The sequence below is a fragment of the Bombus fervidus genome, chromosome 15, assembly GCF_041682495.2.
Source record: "Bombus fervidus isolate BK054 chromosome 15, iyBomFerv1, whole genome shotgun sequence".
NCBI classification, from domain to species: Eukaryota; Metazoa; Arthropoda; class Insecta; order Hymenoptera; family Apidae; genus Bombus; species Bombus fervidus.
The window spans coordinates 6,670,853-6,691,519 of NC_091531.1; the positions used below are offsets into that span (position 1 = coordinate 6,670,853).

The 20,667-nt window shown below is 29.7% G+C and overlaps 4 protein-coding genes across 9 annotated transcripts; 2 read left to right on the forward strand and 2 right to left on the reverse strand.

Annotated features, from left to right (window-relative positions):
* The first annotated feature begins 80 nt into the window (after positions 1–80).
* Positions 81–1,058, forward strand: LOC139994909 (protein KRTCAP2 homolog). The gene is made up of 3 exons (XM_072017974.1): positions 81–234; positions 469–687; positions 763–1,058. The coding sequence occupies exons 1-3, from the start codon at positions 231–233 to the stop codon at positions 933–935; spliced, it is 396 nt and encodes a 131-aa protein (XP_071874075.1). The 5' UTR covers positions 81–230; the 3' UTR covers positions 936–1,058.
* Stoml2 (stomatin like 2) lies at positions 749–3,869 on the reverse strand. 2 transcript variants are annotated; one of them, XM_072017948.1, is made up of 9 exons: positions 3,746–3,869; positions 2,696–3,025; positions 2,500–2,616; positions 2,279–2,426; positions 1,959–2,207; positions 1,734–1,889; positions 1,412–1,656; positions 1,163–1,333; positions 749–1,099 (listed from the first exon to the last, which is right to left on the reverse strand). In XM_072017948.1, exons 2-9 carry the CDS (start codon positions 2,768–2,770, stop codon positions 1,070–1,072), a joined length of 1,191 nt encoding a protein of 396 aa, XP_071874049.1. In that variant the 5' UTR covers positions 2,771–3,025; positions 3,746–3,869; the 3' UTR covers positions 749–1,069. The 2 variants fall into 2 exon arrangements, with proteins under 2 accessions (XP_071874049.1, XP_071874048.1); XM_072017947.1 differs by lacking the exon at positions 3,746–3,869 and having other exon boundaries at positions 2,696–3,195.
* Positions 3,870–5,817: 1,948 nt separating this feature from the next.
* LOC139994903 (lysoplasmalogenase TMEM86A) lies at positions 5,818–14,240 on the forward strand. Of its 5 annotated transcripts, none has more exons than XM_072017963.1 (6): positions 5,818–5,979; positions 9,487–9,631; positions 10,456–10,649; positions 11,031–11,158; positions 12,032–12,142; positions 12,238–14,240. In XM_072017963.1, exons 1-6 carry the CDS (start codon positions 5,919–5,921, stop codon positions 12,370–12,372), a joined length of 774 nt encoding a protein of 257 aa, XP_071874064.1. In that variant the 5' UTR covers positions 5,818–5,918; the 3' UTR covers positions 12,373–14,240. The 5 variants fall into 5 exon arrangements, with proteins under 5 accessions (XP_071874064.1, XP_071874065.1, XP_071874066.1 ...); XM_072017964.1 differs by having other exon boundaries at positions 5,822–5,979; positions 11,031–11,146; XM_072017965.1 differs by lacking the exon at positions 9,487–9,631 and adding an exon at positions 8,060–8,223 and having other exon boundaries at positions 5,832–5,979.
* LOC139994880 (intraflagellar transport protein 81 homolog) lies at positions 13,797–19,403 on the reverse strand. The gene is made up of 13 exons (XM_072017920.1): positions 18,739–19,403; positions 18,290–18,438; positions 17,547–17,658; positions 17,019–17,135; positions 16,677–16,736; positions 16,444–16,596; positions 15,868–16,146; positions 15,391–15,708; positions 15,147–15,297; positions 14,901–15,049; positions 14,687–14,767; positions 14,449–14,612; positions 13,797–14,389 (listed from the first exon to the last, which is right to left on the reverse strand). The coding sequence occupies exons 1-13, from the start codon at positions 18,841–18,843 to the stop codon at positions 14,293–14,295; spliced, it is 1,935 nt and encodes a 644-aa protein (XP_071874021.1). The 5' UTR covers positions 18,844–19,403; the 3' UTR covers positions 13,797–14,292.
* Positions 19,404–20,667: the final 1,264 nt, after the last annotated feature.

Here is a 20,667-nt window from a genome sequence, read left to right on the forward strand (position 1 = left end):
AAATCTATAGCTACAGAAAATACGGATTCTTAATTATTGTCCTAGCCTCTGTCTTAGCTTGTTCAACGCTTCTTAATTTAATTAAATTTTAAATTTGAGGGACTTTAATGCAACTAACGTTGGTATGTCCGGGCACATTGTGACAAAGTGACAACATAGCATTGGGCTGAAAACTGAAAGATCCACGAATCAATTCGAACCGGTTCTAACCACAAAAATTTTCTTTAAAAATGCGTACGTATAAATTTATAAAGCACCGTACTTCAAAACATTTATAGAAATCTTTTTTGCGTAATATATTGATAAGATATGTAGAAATATTAAGAGAAATAGTATACTAGACTTTCTGATTAGTTAATATTATAGTTACATTCGTATGCCAATTCTTCTAATGTAAATTAATTTTCTTCAAAATAACGATTTAAGTAAATGAAATATGGAAACAATATGTTTTCTTTTATTTTTCAGCTGTTAGTAGCGGAGTATCGTTTGTGTTGTCATCTATTTTAACAGTTCTCGTATTTTCGGGAATGCAAATATATAAAGTTCCCCTGGCATCGTCACAGGTTTATACAATATTGGGAGGATATATTGGATCTATATTGTTTTTGTGTGTATTAACTGCAATAGGAAACTTGGAAGCAACGATATTTGGCAAATCTTTTCAACAAAAATTGTTTCCTGAAGGTATGTTACTTGATGTTGACATTAAAAAGTCAAATATCACTAATTCAAGATAATAATCAAATTTTCTTGTTACAGTTATCTTTTCATTGATAATCAGTTTAATTGCATCAGGTCTAGTACATCGTGTGGCAATTACAACCTGCTTCCTCTTTTCTATGATTGCATTATACTATATCAATCGAATTTCTCAAGAAACATATGCTGTTCCAGTACCTACAGTCTCAGTTCACACAAAGAAAAGAAAGTAAAAGAATCATAGAAACTCAGAGTAATTTATCAATCATTACACTACTGCACATTTAAAAAACTAATTATTCTTGTAACTATTTTAACTTATGAATCTTTGCATAAAATTGTTTTGTTATTATTGACTCTTAATTAATCATTTCTCCCCAACTCTATAAGGACAGAACTGCAAAAGATAGATAATAAAAATCAAAATATATTTATATTATGTATAAATATTTTACAATACTTTAGGATTTTGCTTTCTTTTGCTGCTTCTGTGCTTCTCTGCTTCTTCTTTGTCACTGAAATATTCGAAAGATTCGTCTGAGTCATCAACACTGAGAGCATCTTTGTTCTCTTTTGCATCAGGATTATCTAAAGTAGGCTGTGACATAACTTGTTTATAAATCGTCATTGCCTAGAAGATGAAGTAATCATATACAACAATATACAATCTGCAAAGTAGTACACAGGGACAAATTTTTGGGTGACATACTTGTGTTACTAAGGAAGACACATCAGAAACATTACTGGGCAAGATCAAAGTATTGTTGACCTTTGCCAATTTGTTGAATGCTTTGACATACTGTTCTGCTATACTATATGCCGCTGCATTTTTTGCGTCTGTTATATTGAGAGCATTTGCCACAAGTTTTAAACTCTTTGCACGTGCTTCCGCGATGGCCACTAAAGCTTGTGCAGTACCAGTCGCCTTATTTATTTCTTCTTGTCTTATAGCCTCTGTTATGGTATCGTGTAAGTTATTTATAATTTTTTAAACATAATAGATTGTTGACTAAAAACACGATTACAATTACCGGATGCTAGAATCTGCGCTAAACGTTTTCCTTCTGCTATATTTATTTCTGCTTCTCTAGTTCCTTCTGATTCTAAAACTGCAGCTCTCTTCTTGCGTTCTGCTTCCACTTGCATTTGCATTGCTTCTTGTACTCTCTGAGGTAGTCTTATGTCACCTGTTACAAGAAATTCAAATGACAATAATTTTTTATGTCAAATGAAAAAGTTTCTTCAATTAGCCTTACGTATTTCATATCTTAGACAAGCTATTCCCCAAGCTTCACTTGCTTTATTTATACTCTCAACAATAGAAACATTGAGCCCTTCTCTTTCTCTGAACACATTATCCAAAGATATTTTTCCTAGCTCAGATCGCATTGTAGTTTGAGCTATTTGAACTACGGCAAACTCAGGATCATCAACACCATATGAAGCCAGAAATGGATTAACAACTCTTAAGTATAACACACCATCAATATTTAATGTTACATTATCTACAATAAAAGAACAATATAATTAATACCATATTTATATCTGTAATATTTAAACATATAATTAAATGTACCTGAGGTAACAGCACTTTGTTGAGGTATTTCTATAGCTATTTCTTTGAGACACTGAACATATTTAATTCTATCAATTATTGGTGTAAGAATGTTTAAGCCTGGGTTTAGAATCCTATGAAACTTTCCCATTCTTTCGACAATCCATGCCTAGAAGGATTTATTGAAAGAAATTTGAAATGAACTCTCAGTTGGTCAAAGAATAATAGAAATGATTATAAACCTCTTGTTGTGGAACAAATAGTATAATGGTGTTCATCGGAGTGTTAGATTTACATCTAACATGTTGTATTATCGGCAGTTTAGCAACATGATGTTCAAATCCAAGAGCTGGTTGATGCTTTAAATAAAATTCTGGTTATATTGCAAAAGATTGCAAAGATAGATTTTAGGAATAATGTTTTAAGAAATGAGATTACCTTTAATATTCCAAAATTACGAGCAAGCTGTTTAAATTGGCAGTTTAATCCCCACTTGTACGTTCGCAACAACATTATACTGACAGACACAAGAGATGTTTTCCAGTACTATATTAGGTTAGATTCACGCGTTTAAACTACGTAATACCATATCTTTGTAAACGGAAATTTTAACAGAAAAGGAACGTTGAACAAACGTCCACTTGGATATTTCCATACAATACCCGAGTAATCGCAAAAAAGATATTTTCAGTCATAAACCATGATATTTCATTCTTCGCATTCCCAAATTTGATAAAACGCCGAGATGTTCAACGGAGTTGAGTGAAGCTATACAAGATGTCCCAATAATCATGATACGATCGACAAGGCAAAAATGTAGAGTAACGTGTTTTCATATGATACTTTTTTCTTCTTTCATTTAATCTTTTTTTTTCCAGAAAATTGAATTTGAAAATTGATCGAATACAATTAAACTTGACTAAAGAATATATTTCCTCAACCTCTAAGTAATATTTCAATCTTAATTATTTCTTGAAAAACATCATACACGTAGTTTTACTCACGCTATCAATAATTTAGAACTATTTTGATTTTTCAATTTTTATTTAATCGTGAATATACTTGACTCTATAAAAAACCGCACAATCTAGTAAATATCTTTTAATCTAAAGATTAAATTTTTATATTTAATAATAATTATTAAAAATTAAAATACTAAAATATTTTCTCGTTTTATTCAAATATTTGGCAATAATAGTTATTATTATGTAATTTATTTACATATCATTCACATATCATTAACCCATTATTACTTGAAATGAGACACTAATTACTTAAATTTTTTATGTTCCACAAGATTATTAAGTTATCGTAACAAAATATTCATTTAAAAATTCAATTATATATTAAATTATAAACGAGGAAGTTCATCTTATTTTTTTGTGCAGTATAGTCATATACTCTATAATAAGTAGAATATAATAATCTATAATAAGGAGAATAAGTAGAGAAAAGTTATATTCACAGACGAAAAGAAATTTAACTTACATGATCCAGATGACCTCGATTTTTTATTATTATATCAAAAGTGCCTTGAGGAAGAATGGAACAATATATTCACAGGGTTATATTTGAAAACTGTATCATTCGTTGTCAAAACGGATGTTATAGATAGCAGAAGATAAGATCGGATCGACGCATTATTAAATAATAAATTGCATTCTATCTTTCGTTCGATTTAATAGATAACGAATATTGTAACTTTGGAACTGTGCTATCATTCCGCTAACTATATTTGATACAGGTTGCTAATAAATATGAAAGTCATTAATAAAAGATTTACTTTACTTATAGGTATTATATTGCTATAAAGCACTTTTCACATATCATTCGCCAAATTTGGGAAATTCTGATTTTATCCGTGAAAACCTAATGATAGCACGCATGTGGTATCTTTTTATCCAAATAGAACAAAAACTAGCTATTCCAGACTCTAAATAAAGGGGAAATAATTTTGATAATTTAGTTAGAAATTATATCAATGTTGAAAATTATTTTTAAAAATATCAGGAAAGGTGTACTTGGGTTAATTTTTAGAACAAGTACTGGAAGCACTAGCAATAAACTATAAGAGATGTACTGAGGTTCAGAAAAATCGCTCAAAAAATACTGGTGGACTGGTTTCACACGAATCAACCAGAAAAATGAGATGCTCTTGTGGAAGCATTGATGAAGAAAGCGCAAAACTAAGCAAACAGTCTAGAATAAACCTTTCTTCATTTCAATTTTCTTGTAACAATTACTAGTATTACTGTGCTTCAACTATTGCACATTTATTGTATTCCAGTCAGGCATAATAATAAAGTATTTTATCAAATATAATTTATAAGTAGTCGTAACACTTTTATATTCGATAACCTTAAAATAAATTATTTCCTTCCATTTAATTAAATCGAATGGGAAAATTGAATCGTCCTCCATAATACATTTATTATCGAATTACACAAAACTTAAAACTTTGTAACGATAAAATATCGAAATTCACGCCATCTGGATCGATTCGATATATTTCAAATTACAAAAAGACTTTAATTTGATTGTTCTTTAATTTCTATATATTTCATGTAATTTATTAAGAATCGCTTTAATTGGATTCAGAAGACGATACTTAGATATAAATAAATATATATTTATATGTAAATATCTTTCTTAATACCAATTTTTGATAATACATATATTTATTATCATGCAAGGTCGAAAGTTTTCAAACAGTGCAATCGAGAGTTACGTCATCTTGGCTGAATCGATACATTTTAAATTACGAAAGAAGCACGTTATTCGTTAGTTTTTATTATATACTAATTCATTTGATTTATTAAAATTTATTTTAATCTTCAAGTATTAATATGCAAGATTTAGTAAAAGAGAAAACTTTGTGATTTATGAAAATTTGAACACTTTAGTATATTTAGTAGGGTATGTATGAGATATCAAGTGTTATGTAAAACATTTTGAAATTTTATTAGCATTATGATGAGACAATTTTCGGCGTTTTTTTGTTATTCCTCTTTAATATGCAAATTAAGAGTAGTATTTGAACAATACAAATGCCACATTGATCAGTTCCATAAACTAAATCATGTAGAAATTACTATAGTTAGATGTATGATGTTCTAGAAAAATTACGACGTAAGGTTAAAATCTAACTCGAAAAAAGACATGTCATATGAATTAACCTAGTATGTACATTGTTAGATTCGATTCAAACTTTACCAATATAATTGCGATAGTGGTGTTTCGTTATAGTAATGAAATTTCAAATTGTTTTTTATAATATACGCATAAAATGTCTTTAAAAGTGTTTGAGCACTTTCGTGAGCCACTGTACACTGAAGAAATATATTCATGATTATATTCGCAAAAGGTTTATATAAATGTTTACATACTTTACTGAGCCACTGTGAGATTACAAAAAACTCCATCTGCTTGACGTATCTTCATATTGCCCGCGGCATGACAGTGTTAGAAACGTGTCTGTTCTAGGGTTAAAAGAAAAGGACCTAACCTTTATTGGTCACCGTAAGCTATTGTTACAAGATCAACCAATAGGAAACGATGTTGTTCACGCGGAGAGAAATAATGCAGCAGTTGGGGGAACAGTCTACTGTAGCAATTGTATGGTAACTGACAGTTCAGTGGAAAATACCGTGTATGTAGGTGCATGTCATTATTCAGATCGAAAAATTACGGTTTAATCGAAAATGTCATCTCCTGCACAAGTGGTAAGCAATATTTCTTCTTATTGATTTTTCAATTCCAAATAATCTTTCCAACAGTCTTTGTTGAATTTATACATTTTTCTTGTTATCCACATCTTGACAGTTCTCAGATGCAGGTTCGTTATTTTCTCCTTCGTAGAACAAAGACCTCAAAAGATTCTCCTTCTTTTTATTATAGTAAAATACAGAAACTCAAAAATTACAAAAGAACATTCCATTGAACAGCTGTTCTCTTTGTTTTGAACAAGCGCTACCTTTTTTGCGTCCAGCGCTGACTGACTTTCGTTTTTGTTTACGGGCTATTAATAACTAATGTTGGTAGTATTGCCTGAGTCAGTTTGTTTTTACGTTTATTTCCGCCAGCTGGCAATAAGAACATAAAGGATTCGATCGTTTTTCTTCGTTTCAAATCGATCTATTACTTTTCGTTGTCAGTTTCTTGTTATAGGAAGTACGACGTTTTAAATATTTAGCCTTAACACGATATACCGTATAATCTAATTAGTAAAGTATGTATTGTTGCAACTATATGAATTAAATTTGCTCTTATTGATATGAAAATTAAGTGCCACTGAATACTCTTTAACTATCCTGACTATGTTACTCTGCAATCTTCCACTGATTCTATAATTGATCAATTAACATTATAAAGTAACGTTATATAGTATATGTAATGTTTTACTGAAATATATTTTTGTTCCAGACAAAGAATAAAATCAGTCCTTGAAAATTAATTCCTTCCAATTCTCCATTCCATTCAAATTATCATTTAAATTGACTGTTTTATTGGAATTATATCATTGGAATTTTTATAATTTCCAACTATTTGCATATAATACCAAGTTTAAAGTACATAGAACTATTCTTTAGTTTATCTCTATCATGATAATCTAGTTTGTCTTTCATGAATTTTAAACAAACAAATGATTATGATTGCACAAGGGTATAGAACAACAATTAACAAAACCATTATGTTTTTACATTATCATAATGTGCTATTCTATTATCTTATCTTTTGTATCTGTTTATCTTTCCTTTCTTTCATTCTTTGTGCCCCATACAAGATATGTGTATTTTAAAACAATTAACTTTTCTTTTCAAACATTTGACATATCTTCTTAAACTTTTTTATAATAACAAACATCCATTACACACGCATAAATAACTTACAATTGGACGCATTAACAAAATTATCCTTCCCTAACACTTTGTTTGCTGAGACTGGTTCAATGTGTAAAATAATAAATATGTCATATTAAGCGTAATTTATACATACAACATATAAAATCGATGACGCACCGCATGCGTTTCGGAAAAATTTAATATATATAACTATCTTGCGAAATAAGTTATGTTTATGAAAATATATGTTAATTATGTCGTAAAATAAAACTAACTGTAAGATACTTAATATCGAAGGGAAACAAAGAAAAGAAAGAAAGATTTAAATTAATTAAAATTCATTAATTTTTTGTTAGACGTTATATAGTAAAATCGTACAAAAGTAAAATACGTAGGTTACGGATTTTTATGCAAATTCATATCTTTATGAACATAATATTTAGTATAATATTACACATATAATTTAAAAAATGGAACCTAGATTGAAAATTGTTTTACCTATTAAATATTATAGAAACTCCCATACCTGAATATTTTTTAATTTTTGTAAATTATTTTGCATTTTCGTATTTCCTATAAACACATAAAAATCCGCAATTCTAAAAATAAAAATAATAAGAACAATTAAGAGGAATTAAAAGTAAAATAAAAAGAAAAGATTAGTAGTCGATAACGAGAGCATTCAAATGGGTTAACACGTTTACTGCCACAGTGATCATCAAATTGTTTAACATGATTAAAAAAAAGATAAATTTTCTGCACCAAGCAATTTTCAACAATGTGAATGACAGATTAAATTATGCGCAATTGTGCATATTTTAAAAATATAGAAAGTTTGTGTGTCAGTGAACGTGTTAAGAAAAGATCGTTATTGTTAGCACAGTAGCGTTTCGGTTAAGAAGGTGTCAGTCACGTTCACGGTCGGCCATTTGATTCCGATTTCATGTTTTGTCTGTTCCAGTTAAAAAGTGTCGGCCCAAAGCTAGTCCCATTCTTTAAAAGCGTGTCCGTGTATTTTATATTACTGGCCGAGCAGCCGTCCCTGCTGACGGCATGTTTCAAGTGTTTGCCAATTATAAGTCTTATCGTCTTTGTTCTTCTACATGGAATTAGTTTATCGCAGGAGTAAGTGCGACAGAATTTTGCATGTGCCGATCCTTTTTGTTTCACGCCTCTTGTTCTGCAACTCAACAACACTCTATTAAATGGTTGTTTCAATTTTTTTATTTCAAATTAATATACGAATATTGAAAAATTTGAAAAAAAGTAAAGAAAACGAAATGGAAATGAGAAATCGCACCAGTAGTGTCACTAGCGCCCCATGCATTTTGACGATAAAATCGAAAAGTATTAACCGGGAGTAATTTATCGACCTCCGTGTTTCCGTTTTTATTATCAACCTAACGAGGGCAACGTAGTTGTTGTCGTTTACAGTGACTCATTAAAGCACTTCAAAATTTAACATGAGCAATGTTTATGTATATATTAGTATGACACGACTATCATGATTATATCGATAAAAAACCAATCTGAAAAAATATATATATCAATGATGGGTGAACAAACAAAAAGATACAAGTTAAATTTTAGTCAAACCAGAATAAGTATGTCCTTTATTCGTGGTCTGTGGTTAATTCGAATCATTTTTGTAAAACTCAATTGTGCCAGATACTGGTTGATCAAATAAATATAAGTGAAACTGAAGATTTTGGTCAAAATAACATAGATCGTCAATCTCGAAGGAAGAAAAATGTTTCTAAATCTAAATGAACATAACAAATGTTTTGTAAGTGCAATGGGATGAAACATATTCTAACAGTTGATCTTACATCGTACTTTAAATATTATTAGTAGTTCTTTGCAAAACTAATAATTCTGACTTAATGCTCTTTTGTCTGCATAAATATGTAGTATATAGTATAATAGTTACAAGATATTTTATATTTGCACTAAATATATGTAAATGTAGCTTCCATGTATATTTTTAAATTCGTCTGAAATTTTACCAATATAATCATGGTAGCTACGACTCATTATGGTGGTAATAAAATTTGAAAATATTTAGAAAATGTGTGTAATATATAACACGCATAATATTTCCATACAGAATATTTATAGATATTTGAATAGTTCTGTGAGTTATTATACATATGTCATATTATATCTACAAAATGATACTTGTAACGAGCAAGCGTTTAACTGAGCGGAAGATACGAGTTAATCGAGTCAATGTTACATTTCCGTGGCTACTCGTAGGTGCTAGCCATTTATTATACGATCTCGCTTACATGCTTATTTTCAGGTCACTTTTTTTCCCTAATCGGTAACGCACATATTTTTAAACGTCCCGCCAAGTTTGTTCTTTTTAACGATTTTCGCACTTCACAGATCGCGCGAAATTCTCGATTGATCTCGTAAGAGCAATTTTCCATTGGAAACAAAGAAGAGGATCGATTTATTACGAGGCAGAATATAACGTTCTGCGTCGGCCTTGTGACGTACATACCGATGATTGCTCTTCTTCCTATGTAACGTACGAAATGTTCGCTATTACGTTTCGACAGCCGGCAATATATATATATATATATATGTATATATATTAACGATATTTCTGTAATATTTTAAACAAAAAAAAAAAAAAAAAAAAATTATATCGCTTTATAAAAGATGAACATTGATCGAAAAATATTACGACCGAAAAAGTCACCTGAAAATGTAAGTGTAAGCTAGAATATTTCTTCACTGCTTCTCTGTGCTTCTGTTTGCTTGGAATCTTGGATCAGAACTGGGCAATAATCATCTGAAATTTTCACTTTCATTAATTATTTATAATAGAATTATTTATCATTTCGAATATTTATAAAATGATAAATAACGAATAATTTTATTAACATATAATGTTGTCGTATTATGTAAAATTTATTTGTTAAATAAAATATATATGCCCATTTCTGCCATGATAGAAGTAATGTCTTTGGCGAAATGTATTTGTCGATTAGTGTTGATACGTATAGCTGATAATAAATATTTATGAATAAAGCTATCATGGAACCTATTTAATATTGGAACTACCTATGAACTATAACTTATACAAGGTATAGTTTATATTTATCCATAAATCTTTAAAAAATCTCAGGAAAATTCCCAAAGAATGCACCATTGTAATTCTAAAGATTTTTAATACAATTTTTAATAAAATTTGCCATACAATTTTTAAGAAAAATTAAGTAAAATCGGTAGTTCTGGTATTACTGTTATTGCTATTTCTGTTTTAACATTAAACATCGCTATTCTATTTAGTTTTGAAAATTGAATATTCCGACAGAGACACTTACGATTGATGGTCTTATTTTTCAGATACAGATTCTCCAGACGAATATTGACAGGGTTGATATTCAGTTGCATAGGAGATGCGCTATTGGTTTGGCCTAGTTGTTTCACGCCAGGGATGTGCATGTTTGCTCTGGCCCAAATCATGTACATCAGTGCATTCGGTTTTATACCGCTTAACATAATGTTAGGTACAATTTTATACGCGTTGTGTTCGCTAGGTAAGTCAAGAATAATCAGATTGCGAATTTTTATGCATTTATAAGGATTTTAGAATTGCAAAAGATATAGGAAATATCCAATGTATAGGACTTATCGTAATATGTAACGAATGAAAGAAATTTCTACTTATTTTTAGATTCCATTTGTTTAATTGAGTTTGTAAAACCAGTTTGCATAAAAATCCGCAGTCTACGAATAATCCTCCGTCCTGATTATAAAAAGAAACATACTGATTGAATATGGTGTCTCAATAACCATTTTCAAATTTGTTGTATGAAAAGTCTCCTGTCGATTGCACCATGATTATCGAGACATCCTATATATACAAAAATTAAACAAGCTTTTGGAAAAATAAAAAAAAAAAAAATCGTATTTTTCAGTCATATACGCTTTAATGCCTGGTCTGAATGGAATTCTGGTGTTTGGGGTCCCTGTTTACACGGTGTTACTAACCACCATGGCGTGGAGGGCAATCTCTAGAGTGCAATTTTACAAAGTACAGAGAAAAGTAGAAAACAAAATGAAAAGTTTCGTTTTGTTTACACACGGTGTTTTCCAGTCTTTTGGAATTTTCATGGATCGTTTGGCTTACTTCCTGCCTTTTATCTAGCAGATAATTAGATTAGCTGTAGATAAATTGAGTTACATGTTTTGTTACGTTCAATGTAACACGATCCACTGATCCAACTAAAGGGTGAAACGAACGAGTCATGTAAAAACAAGATGGGTAGGAGATGGCCTACACCTTGACCACGTGCATCCACGTACTATGCTTCCTTGTTCATCACGTCGAAAGGGAGGAGGCTGCGTGTTATAAATAAATTATAATTTAAGAAGACTTTTATTCAATTATCCAGATTAAAGGAGATGTATCCATTCATAAAAAGATTATATTGGATCGTTCGAGAAGTTCGTAACGTTCTTATTATGAATTTCTATCCAACACATGTAGCTAAACTGATTAACTGTTACTATTTATTGGACTGCAGATTTTTATATATTTATTACATATTATACAAAGATATATGTATATAAAATATCCAAAATATAGTAGCGGTTTAATGTTTAGTAAAACAAATCTAATCCCATTTTTTTTAACTATATTTATAAAAGCATGAATTTGCATAAATATATCCGTAGTTTATTTATGATTTAAAAGTTATTCGAAGGAATTCATTACCGAGAAAGACGAGAAATTTGCCAAGAAAGGACTCGTAAAATTACAGATTACGAAAATCCGAATTCTAGATAAATCTTCCTTAACTTTCGTTACCAATTTTCCGAGCAAAAATAATACGACTGGAAAGCACTGTGCTGGAAAGTACACAGTCACTATTTTCATCATACACGATCTATTGAATAAATCGTATTTCTTCGTCAGGAGCTATGGACGTGGACTAAATTATGCAGTTGCATTGGCAGTATATGTTTCCTCATATCTGATACGCTGCTCGGATTTCACTATTTTCATACTCCACTACCTTATTCTCAGGTATAATGATTTTGATACATAATATCTTTATACATATTTTCAATACGATTTTCTTTATTGTCCTTTTTTTGTTAACTGGTCAAAGTATTTTTCAGGTTTCTATAATGTTAACCTACTATGCGGCTCAATTGGGAATAGCTTTGAGCGCAGTTGGTTCTAAAAATAGCAACAACAACAATAATAATAATGTTAGCAACGATAAAACTGACACAGTCTTGATCAAGGGTTAAGAGAGAATCTTCTCTTCAGTTTATAGACTATAAATATTGCGAATTACATTATACTGCTCGAAATAATTCGAAACATAGGCACGAATGAAAATACTATAAGATATTAGGAAAGTTCAGTTTCCATAACGTTGATAGCTGTCGATATATATATAGATAGTAATCTAGCTATTTTGAGCAGTATATTACGACTAGAGACCACATAGATCAGTTTAGCGTAATCGTTGTTTTGAAATAGGTACGATGCACCTCGTTAAAGGATTTATGATAATTGTAAATCTAGAAGTCATAAACACTGCCACTTTCCTAAGGCAAGGATTTTTACCTGATCATTCAATGATTCATTGTAGTCGATATTTATTGCATTTAACGATCGTCTGATGGACGTTATTCATTCCCTTTCTCTCCGACGTGAACGTCGAATCGAAAGAAAGATATACATATATACTTGAAATGCTGTGAATTATTAAGTATAATCGTATAATGTTATTTAGAAACAATTAGGATGCTCTTCGTGATCGCAAGAATTCTTTTTACTCCAATTAATACTATATATATGCTCAACGTATAATGTTTACTCAGACTTTCACGTTCGTTTATACCGTTATGAACGTTGAATATTAATAGAGACGAAAGATTTCAGTATTTCTATATAATTGTCAACTCGAAACGAACTTCTCGATTAAAATATTCGCAGAAATGTTGACACGCGCAGTTTGTATATCATCTCGTGATACATACATATTACGAACCAAAATGTATTTCTTTGTACAGTAGTGAGTAAAAATGCTAAATATCTCATGAATAGTTGAATGTTAGTTAAAAGTGTTCAGATAGAACGACTTACTTTTACTAAAGTGAATAATGAAATTCTAGATGTTTTGGTACTGTTCTCTCGTTTCGAATAATAATATAAAAGAGAAAGAAGAAAATTGTTTGAGGATTTTAAAAACCTTTAGCAATTATTCTTGTAGTTGAATTTCTACTACTAAAACTGGAAACTTCACGTAAGAATATAATATATCATATATTATTTTACTATTGCATTTACCATTATTATTATAGGTATTAGACAATAGTATTACATTTATTCTAATTATGATAGATACCAAGTAGAACATTGACTCGAACAACTGAAATATTATTTTTTCAAAGAAACTATCTTTTATATATCTATACCGAAGGAGATGTACGATTTTCCCTTCGGACAAAAATGCGCATTTTATATCTTAGACATTGTAATAATTGACTAGTACACGTTCACACATAGATCTCGATGACATATCACTTAATATTAATGATTGAACTAATCATATTCGAACTGTAAAAGAACCTGAATTCCTTAGTAGGTATAATTAGAGCTGAGTAAAAATGAACTTGATTAAAAAAAAAAGAAAAAGAATAAATTTCAAATAAAACAACTGAGGTATGAATGAGATTTTTGTTAAAATTGAACAAATTTTAACATTTATTATTTCTCGGCTACAACTTCATTAAATTCAGCTCTTTCAACACATATTGTAAAAAGATATATTTAATGTTGTATTTTAATACAAGACATGTACAAGCATAGCATAATATTGTTTCGTGAAATACATTTAGAACACATATTTCAGAAACAAGATATTCGTAGAAGTGTGATATTAAATACTTTAGCGTATACTTTCTTCAAATTAATCAATTGTTAGTCTTTATAAATTTAACGTTAAAAAATGTTACTGAATGAAAGTTATATAGTGTTATATACCTTTCAATTCTACTTTGAATATATGTAACTGTTTCAATCTAATTTTTAAATTACCGAATCGATCACGAAAATCTGTAAATTTAAATTGTATTTTTTACGTGATTAAAGTTTTGTTAATTCGATATACATATCTCTAATGCCGACAATTTCACTGAATATCTTTTCGTGAATGCATATTACTGTAAAACCAACGTTTCTGCTCCTCCTCGTCGTACGACGATACCGTTCGATTGTTTACTTTCCTCGGCACATTTTATTTTACATTTGAACACTCTAAAAAAGATATGTGTTTTTACATGTCATCTTTTAAATACACTATGTACTTTACTTACGATAATACATCATTCCACATCTGCGTTTGTTTTTCGTTTACCACGGTGGTTTCTTTTAAACATTCTTTTTCCGTCGTTAAATTTTTTAACTTTGTTTCTTCCGCCTGGATGGCAGAGTTTAGTTCCTCTTTGATCTTTTTACCAGGATCAGAAACTGTTGGGTCCTATATAATACAATAATACTTACAAATATAAAAAATAACGAAACATGCACGGAAAACTAAAAAATCGAACAAACCTCTATGTCTAGTTTTATTCTTTCTTCCATAGTCTTCATTTTAGTTATTAGATTCTGCAGTTTGTCCTTCTCTTCAATATCCTTTTACATGTATTTAATATTTATAGAATAATTAAATAACAATGTGATAATTATGCGAAAATAAAGATATAAATATTTGATATTTATTAAATAATAAAGTAATATTTAATACAGTAAACACAAAACCGATTACCTTCGCTATTTTGTTCTTTCTACTCTGCACTTCAGATTGTAAATTATTAATCGAGCTACTCATGCTTGATTCTACTTCGTTGTGAGCTTTCTTCGCTTTTTCCTGCTGTTGTTCGAATTCTCGACACTTTTGTCTCAAACTCTGCACCTCTACGATATTAAACATTTTCGAATACATTATTTTTAGTACATTTTATATTCTTTTCTACTATATCTTGTTATACATATATATATATATTTTTCTTACCATTTATTAATGGGACCAATTTCGCTCTAAAAGCAGATACATCCCGACCCAACTGAAGATTTATTGAGGATGCATTTTCCTCCGTGAAATTGACTGGAATATTTTTTTTTACAGTTTCCAATCTCTCTCTCGCCTGATTGCATTGATTATACTAATAATATCAATATTATATTAATACACTAATAGATATTACACTAATTATTATCCAAATCTCTGTTTAAAAATCGTATGATAAAAGACGTACCTGATTTTCCAATATGGCGGCTGTTCGATGCAAAACACTGTTTTCTGCATTAAGCCACGTCAATTCGGACTTACAATGTTTATAAAGCGTTCCTCTAGTTTTTAAACGATTTATATACTTTTTTAGCTCCTCCCCTTTGGGAATAACATCTTCTACCACCATTTTTGACAGCTCCTGCTTCTCTTCTAATTTAACTTGCAGCTCTTGTAAAGAACTCATCGTCCTCTCTAATTTTTCAAGGATGTTTCTTTTTATATTTGCAACTGCAGCTGCTTGTTGTCGAAATGGTTCGATCTTATCAATATTGCTTTTCGAGATCTAGACAAATTTTATTTTTTTAATGAATATAACTTATAGCTAGAAATAAATGAATTTTACTTTTGTTCAATTTAATGAATAAGAATTATAATTTTATAAATTACAAATATATTGATAAATAAAAGATTTATCCGTGAAACGAATTGTGTATTATTTTACCTTAAACTCTATCAAATTCTGAATCTCTTTGCCTATACTATCCAATTTATTTCGTAAAGTCGTTATTTGATCCGGACCCAAATTCGGATACTGTTTCACCGCGTTCAAAGCTTTTATGTGATCTTTCCTCGTGTGTATTTCCGCAGGTAGCTTTTCATCCGTGACTATAGTTTGAACAGTAATCACCTCGGATAAACGTTGTAACAACGATTGAACAGTAATTTCGTTCTCGTCTTTCTTCAGAATTTGTAATTCTCTTTCCAATCTTTGTAAGTTAGTCTAAAATTGTTATACGTTATTTAAAAATGTATATTAGAATTACATTAAATATATTAAATGACAGTGTTCCGTGTGTAATTATCGTAATTTTAATCATTGTACATCGAATGATCCTACGTGAAAATAAAGTCTGATATGGAAAAATTTTATTCTATATCTTCGACTTAGTTTTTCATGCAAAATCATCTCCTTGTTAATTACACTATGATTAGTAAGACAGCATTGCTGAATTATAAAATAATCTTATTATACGAGTTATAAATATTGTTATAAATCTGAATTATTTAGTGTCTCTACTTGTAATCTGGATATTATTTCTTTTTCTTGCTCCTCTTGCAAAGCAAAATCGCGTTCCTTGTCTTTCTCTACTCGCAAGGCTCGAGCAGCATCCAACAAGTATATTCCGCTTTCAGCTTTCGTCCTCATTTTCTCTATACGTATAGTTACCGCCTAAATTAATACACAAAATTGAGATTAATTTCCAGAATAAAAATAAACGAATAAAAATCTACAAATAAGTATTTTCTTACTTCTTTCTCCTTCTCCATCGTTTTTAAATCAGCAGTGAGCTCGCTAGCATTTTCAAAATTCTAAACTCGTGGGGAAAAAATTAGGAAGATCTTAGAAATGTTTCATCAACGGGAAATAAATATAATATCATTGTTACATGTTACGCATGTTTATACAATTGTTTATATTTATATTATATTATATATTTATTAATACAATTAAAGAAACGGAATTTAAATACATACATGTAGATTTGTTACTGAATATATCAGACCGATCGCTTTATTTTCGATATTTTACTTTAAATTTCATAAATATATTGATGCATAAACATCCGCGATTTAATCATCGAGATCCTTTACCTTCCTCCCGATCTCCCTTTCCTTGTGAGCTGCTTTGAATCTATCCATCAAACTTGTGTATTGCTCGTACAAAGCGGAGACTTCTGGATCGCCTAAATACTCAGCAGGAACCTCTAACTAATTAATAATAATGAAATTACTCGATGGAAATAATTTGAAGAAAACAAAGTCACACACACATACGGTGTGTCAAAACGGTAATAAGACTGATCTAGTTTCTTAGAAACTGGTAATAATCATCGAAACTCAACTTTACAAGCCATACTTTAGCTTTTGTATCTATTATAACTTACTAGCTTTAGCATATACGACTATTTTGAATAGTATATATTATATAATAATATTATATATATATTATGATTATTTAATTCTCAAGAATGTGAACAGCATCTTCGGCGATGCATTAACTTGCTAAGGATTCTATTTTAAAGGAAACAAAGTTTGTTTGTACTTGATATTTATAAATATTTTTAGAAAATCAGCCGTGTTATTTTTCTAGTACACCTTGTATATAAATATATAATATACCTTCACTAGAAAACGTGATAAGTAAGCTCTCTTTCGAACTACGTTTACGTTAGACAGAAGCCAGATCAGGATGGGGTGAATGATATCAGGATCTCCGCGAATCAAGCCCTGCCTATATACATATAAGAAACCACCATAAATAGAAGTACTTAAGTAGTCTTTTAGAAAAAAAGTTCCTAAGACAAAATGATAAAGAGTGAGACTGCGAATTTTTATACATTTATGAGAAATCTAAAGGTGCAAATGTAAATAACAATAGATTGTATGTAGTATGCAAGAAAACAGAAAATATTCAAAGTATAGTATTATAATGTTATTTCAAGTCTATTATAATATTTAATGAGTACAATAATTCTCTATCCAGGTTCCAATTCTATGAATTATATTCGTATAAAAAATGATCAATCTGTGATCAGCCAAAAATATAAATTTGCATAAATATTCACAGTCTAGATAGTCCTTTAATATTAGCTACATTAAGTCTTAACCCTGCTATTCTCCTTGGATTTACACTTTCCCAAAATGAAAATTCTAATTCAATAAATACCAGTAACTCTAATTCAAATTGCTCTAATACTAATTCAAAAAATGCTATTAAAATATATATAAAATATTTAAAGATTTGGTTTCAGTGGTATATAGTAGTAGAATGTAGTTTGAAATTTTAAAAGAAGATACTTGAAGTAGCAAAGAGAACAGTAGGATTAAAGAACTTTGTCCAAATGAAAGATAAAGATTCTTGCCTAAAGGTCACAGGGTCTGTTTGAGGCTGATAATGAAGAATACGGAGAATAGACAGGATATAGATGGAGATCTCTTCAGGAGTTTCATTCTTTGTATCACTGGCATCGACATTCTGATCCTGTATTTTAATCAACACTTCTTTCAACACCTACAATGCAATTAGCATGAACAAACCAATCATTGATAACATCGTTTGAATTAATTGAAAAGTGAAATCTCATGAAATCAAATAACAAATTGAACTATCGATTGAAGTCAACTTGATCAACTCTATCAACTTTCTGTAAGTTCCATAATCGCTCAAGTACACTAAAACACTACCTTCTAGCCATCAAGTAGCATAGAAATTAATATTGATTTTAACACAGATAAACTTAATACATGTTTTTCCTGTGATCTTCAATTTATCGAGTCAATCAGTATGACCTCTGAGCAGTTAAATTCTTACTTGAACCAATTCCTCTGAGCTTAAGGAATTGAAATAAATGACACTGTAACTACGTCCCAGCAGCTTGTTCACCTCAATTACAATGAATTTAGTATTTTCCCTCATTATGTACCAAACTTTTTCTCCTTTTCCTTTAGTTCTTACTCAAAACTTGGGAGCAGCTGGAGAAATGTTTTGTTGTGATTTGATTGTCGTCCTGGCAACTGTGTCACCTAGGCTCTCTCTTCTTCTGAAAGCATGTAAAACTGTACGTAGAGGGATTCTTTGGGTACGGTATACACTCGAATCAGGTGAAGCTTCTGCGTTGACTTTTCCGCTCGAATTTAGTCGCTAATTAAATCTGATACACGATCCAGTATCGATGACTCTCGAAAGATCATTTAATTTTCAACTTAGTGTAATTGTTTGATGCAACTCTTGTATGTAATATCGATTTTACTTACTTAGTAGACGCTACGCATTAATTAATAATTCAATAAGGAGATACCATGTATAGAAAGAACCGATAAAATTGATACAATTAATTGTTAAATACATTTTACAAAGTATTGAATACTTTCAACTACAAATAATAAAATACGATAAAATTATTGTTTAATAAATCATTACATTATAATAATATTATTATTATATACAATAATTATTATATAATAATAATAACATTATTACATATTTATATATTATATTTTAATCTATATACAGAAAAGAAATTCGTTTTATTTTTTTACTAATGTTTTATAGTAAATAATTATGATACAAACAATAATATAATATAATTATAAATAAACAGATAGAATATTCTCAATGTAGTTTAAGAATCATAATTAGCTTTATTTTAAAAAAAGACGTTGAGGCACACAAAATTATAATTAGCAGCGACGAGGATTGCATTGCCTCGTTTTTCTTTCGTTCCTCTTTTAGATATTTTTTCAAACATAACGTACGAATTTTCTTTCTTCAATTTCATCGTATAAAATTGCAAGTGCTTCCACTTTTTTCTTTATCTTTCTATTCGGTAATCACGCAGTCCTGATATACATAAAAAAACTTGGGAATTGGTTGATGAATTATTCACTCCACGTTTAATAACACAGTGAATATATATATATTTGAAATCTTATGGGAATTGATGGTTCATCAGCAATGTGTGAATTGATCTGAGCACAGCTTTGTTTTTTTCGCAATACTACACTTTTTCAAATTCTCCTATTTAACAAACTTCAAACACTAAATAAGTGTATCAGTTTCTCTCAATGTATTCTTTACAGATGCCACACTATTCTTCATTCGCCTTTTATGTGCGTTAACACGTTAAAAAAAAGAAGATACATCGAAGATGAGACCAAAAGGAATACGTTCACCTGAACATTTAGATTGGATTGTAATCAAAAAGTGTGTAATTAATTCTGTCCCGCTTCTGCTATCTTTCTCTCTCTCTCTCTCTCTTCTTTAGATGTAATTTGTCGTTTTAAAGGGCAACATTCTCTGTTAAACTTTTATAATAATATTGCGTATTATTATAAAAAATGCGTATTATTATAAAAAAGAACCATGCAAGTCATATACTTGTGACGATGTTTAATAATCAGTCTAAAATTTGAACAATGTAGCAACGTTGTGATAATCAAATACTGCATGAAAAATCGTTTTAAGATTGCACTATATATAAATAGTATAATATATATGTATAATCTATATTTTATCATATATATAAGTACCGTAATATTGGGTATTGGGTGTTACATAAAGGATAGAATTTAATGAGCTGAATATATCTGTTCCTCTTTTTTTTCTTTTGGAAAAATGAAGATAATATAGAAAGAAAGAAAGAAAGAAAGGAAAGAAGGAAAGAAAGGGAAGAAGGAAAGAAAGGGAAGAAGGAAAGAAAGGGAAGAAGGAAAGAAAGAGAGAAAGAAAGAAAGAAAGAAA

What these genes read in the sequence shown, in the direction of transcription:
- LOC139994909 (XM_072017974.1), top strand. An exon ending in ACAAAAATTGTTTCCTGAAG is followed by an intron (nt 688 to 762) that starts GTATGTTACTTG and finishes TTCTTGTTACAG; the next exon opens with TTATCTTTTCATTGATAATC.
- LOC139994880 (XM_072017920.1), bottom strand. Translation starts at nt 18,843, where the DNA reads ATGAGGGAAAATACTAAATTCATTGTAATTGAGGTGAACAAGCTGCTG. An exon ending in CCGCCATATTGGAAAATCAG is followed by an intron (nt 15,298 to 15,390) that starts GTACGTCTTTTA and finishes TGATATTATTAG; the next exon opens with TATAATCAATGCAATCAGGC. An exon ending in ATTGGTCCCATTAATAAATG is followed by an intron (nt 15,050 to 15,146) that starts GTAAGAAAAATA and finishes TTAATATCGTAG; the next exon opens with AGGTGCAGAGTTTGAGACAA.
- Stoml2 (XM_072017948.1), bottom strand. Translation starts at nt 2,770, where the DNA reads ATGTTGTTGCGAACGTACAAGTGGGGATTAAACTGCCAATTTAAACAG. An exon ending in GTAATTTTGGAATATTAAAG is followed by an intron (nt 2,617 to 2,695) that starts GTAATCTCATTT and finishes TTTTATTTAAAG; the next exon opens with CATCAACCAGCTCTTGGATT. An exon ending in TATTTGTTCCACAACAAGAG is followed by an intron (nt 2,427 to 2,499) that starts GTTTATAATCAT and finishes AAATCCTTCTAG; the next exon opens with GCATGGATTGTCGAAAGAAT.
- LOC139994903 (XM_072017963.1), top strand. Translation starts at nt 5,919, where the DNA reads ATGTCATTATTCAGATCGAAAAATTACGGTTTAATCGAAAATGTCATC. An exon ending in TGCTCTTCTTCCTATGTAAC is followed by an intron (nt 9,632 to 10,455) that starts GTACGAAATGTT and finishes CTTATTTTTCAG; the next exon opens with ATACAGATTCTCCAGACGAA. An exon ending in TTTACAAAGTACAGAGAAAA is followed by an intron (nt 11,159 to 12,031) that starts GTAGAAAACAAA and finishes TTTCTTCGTCAG; the next exon opens with GAGCTATGGACGTGGACTAA.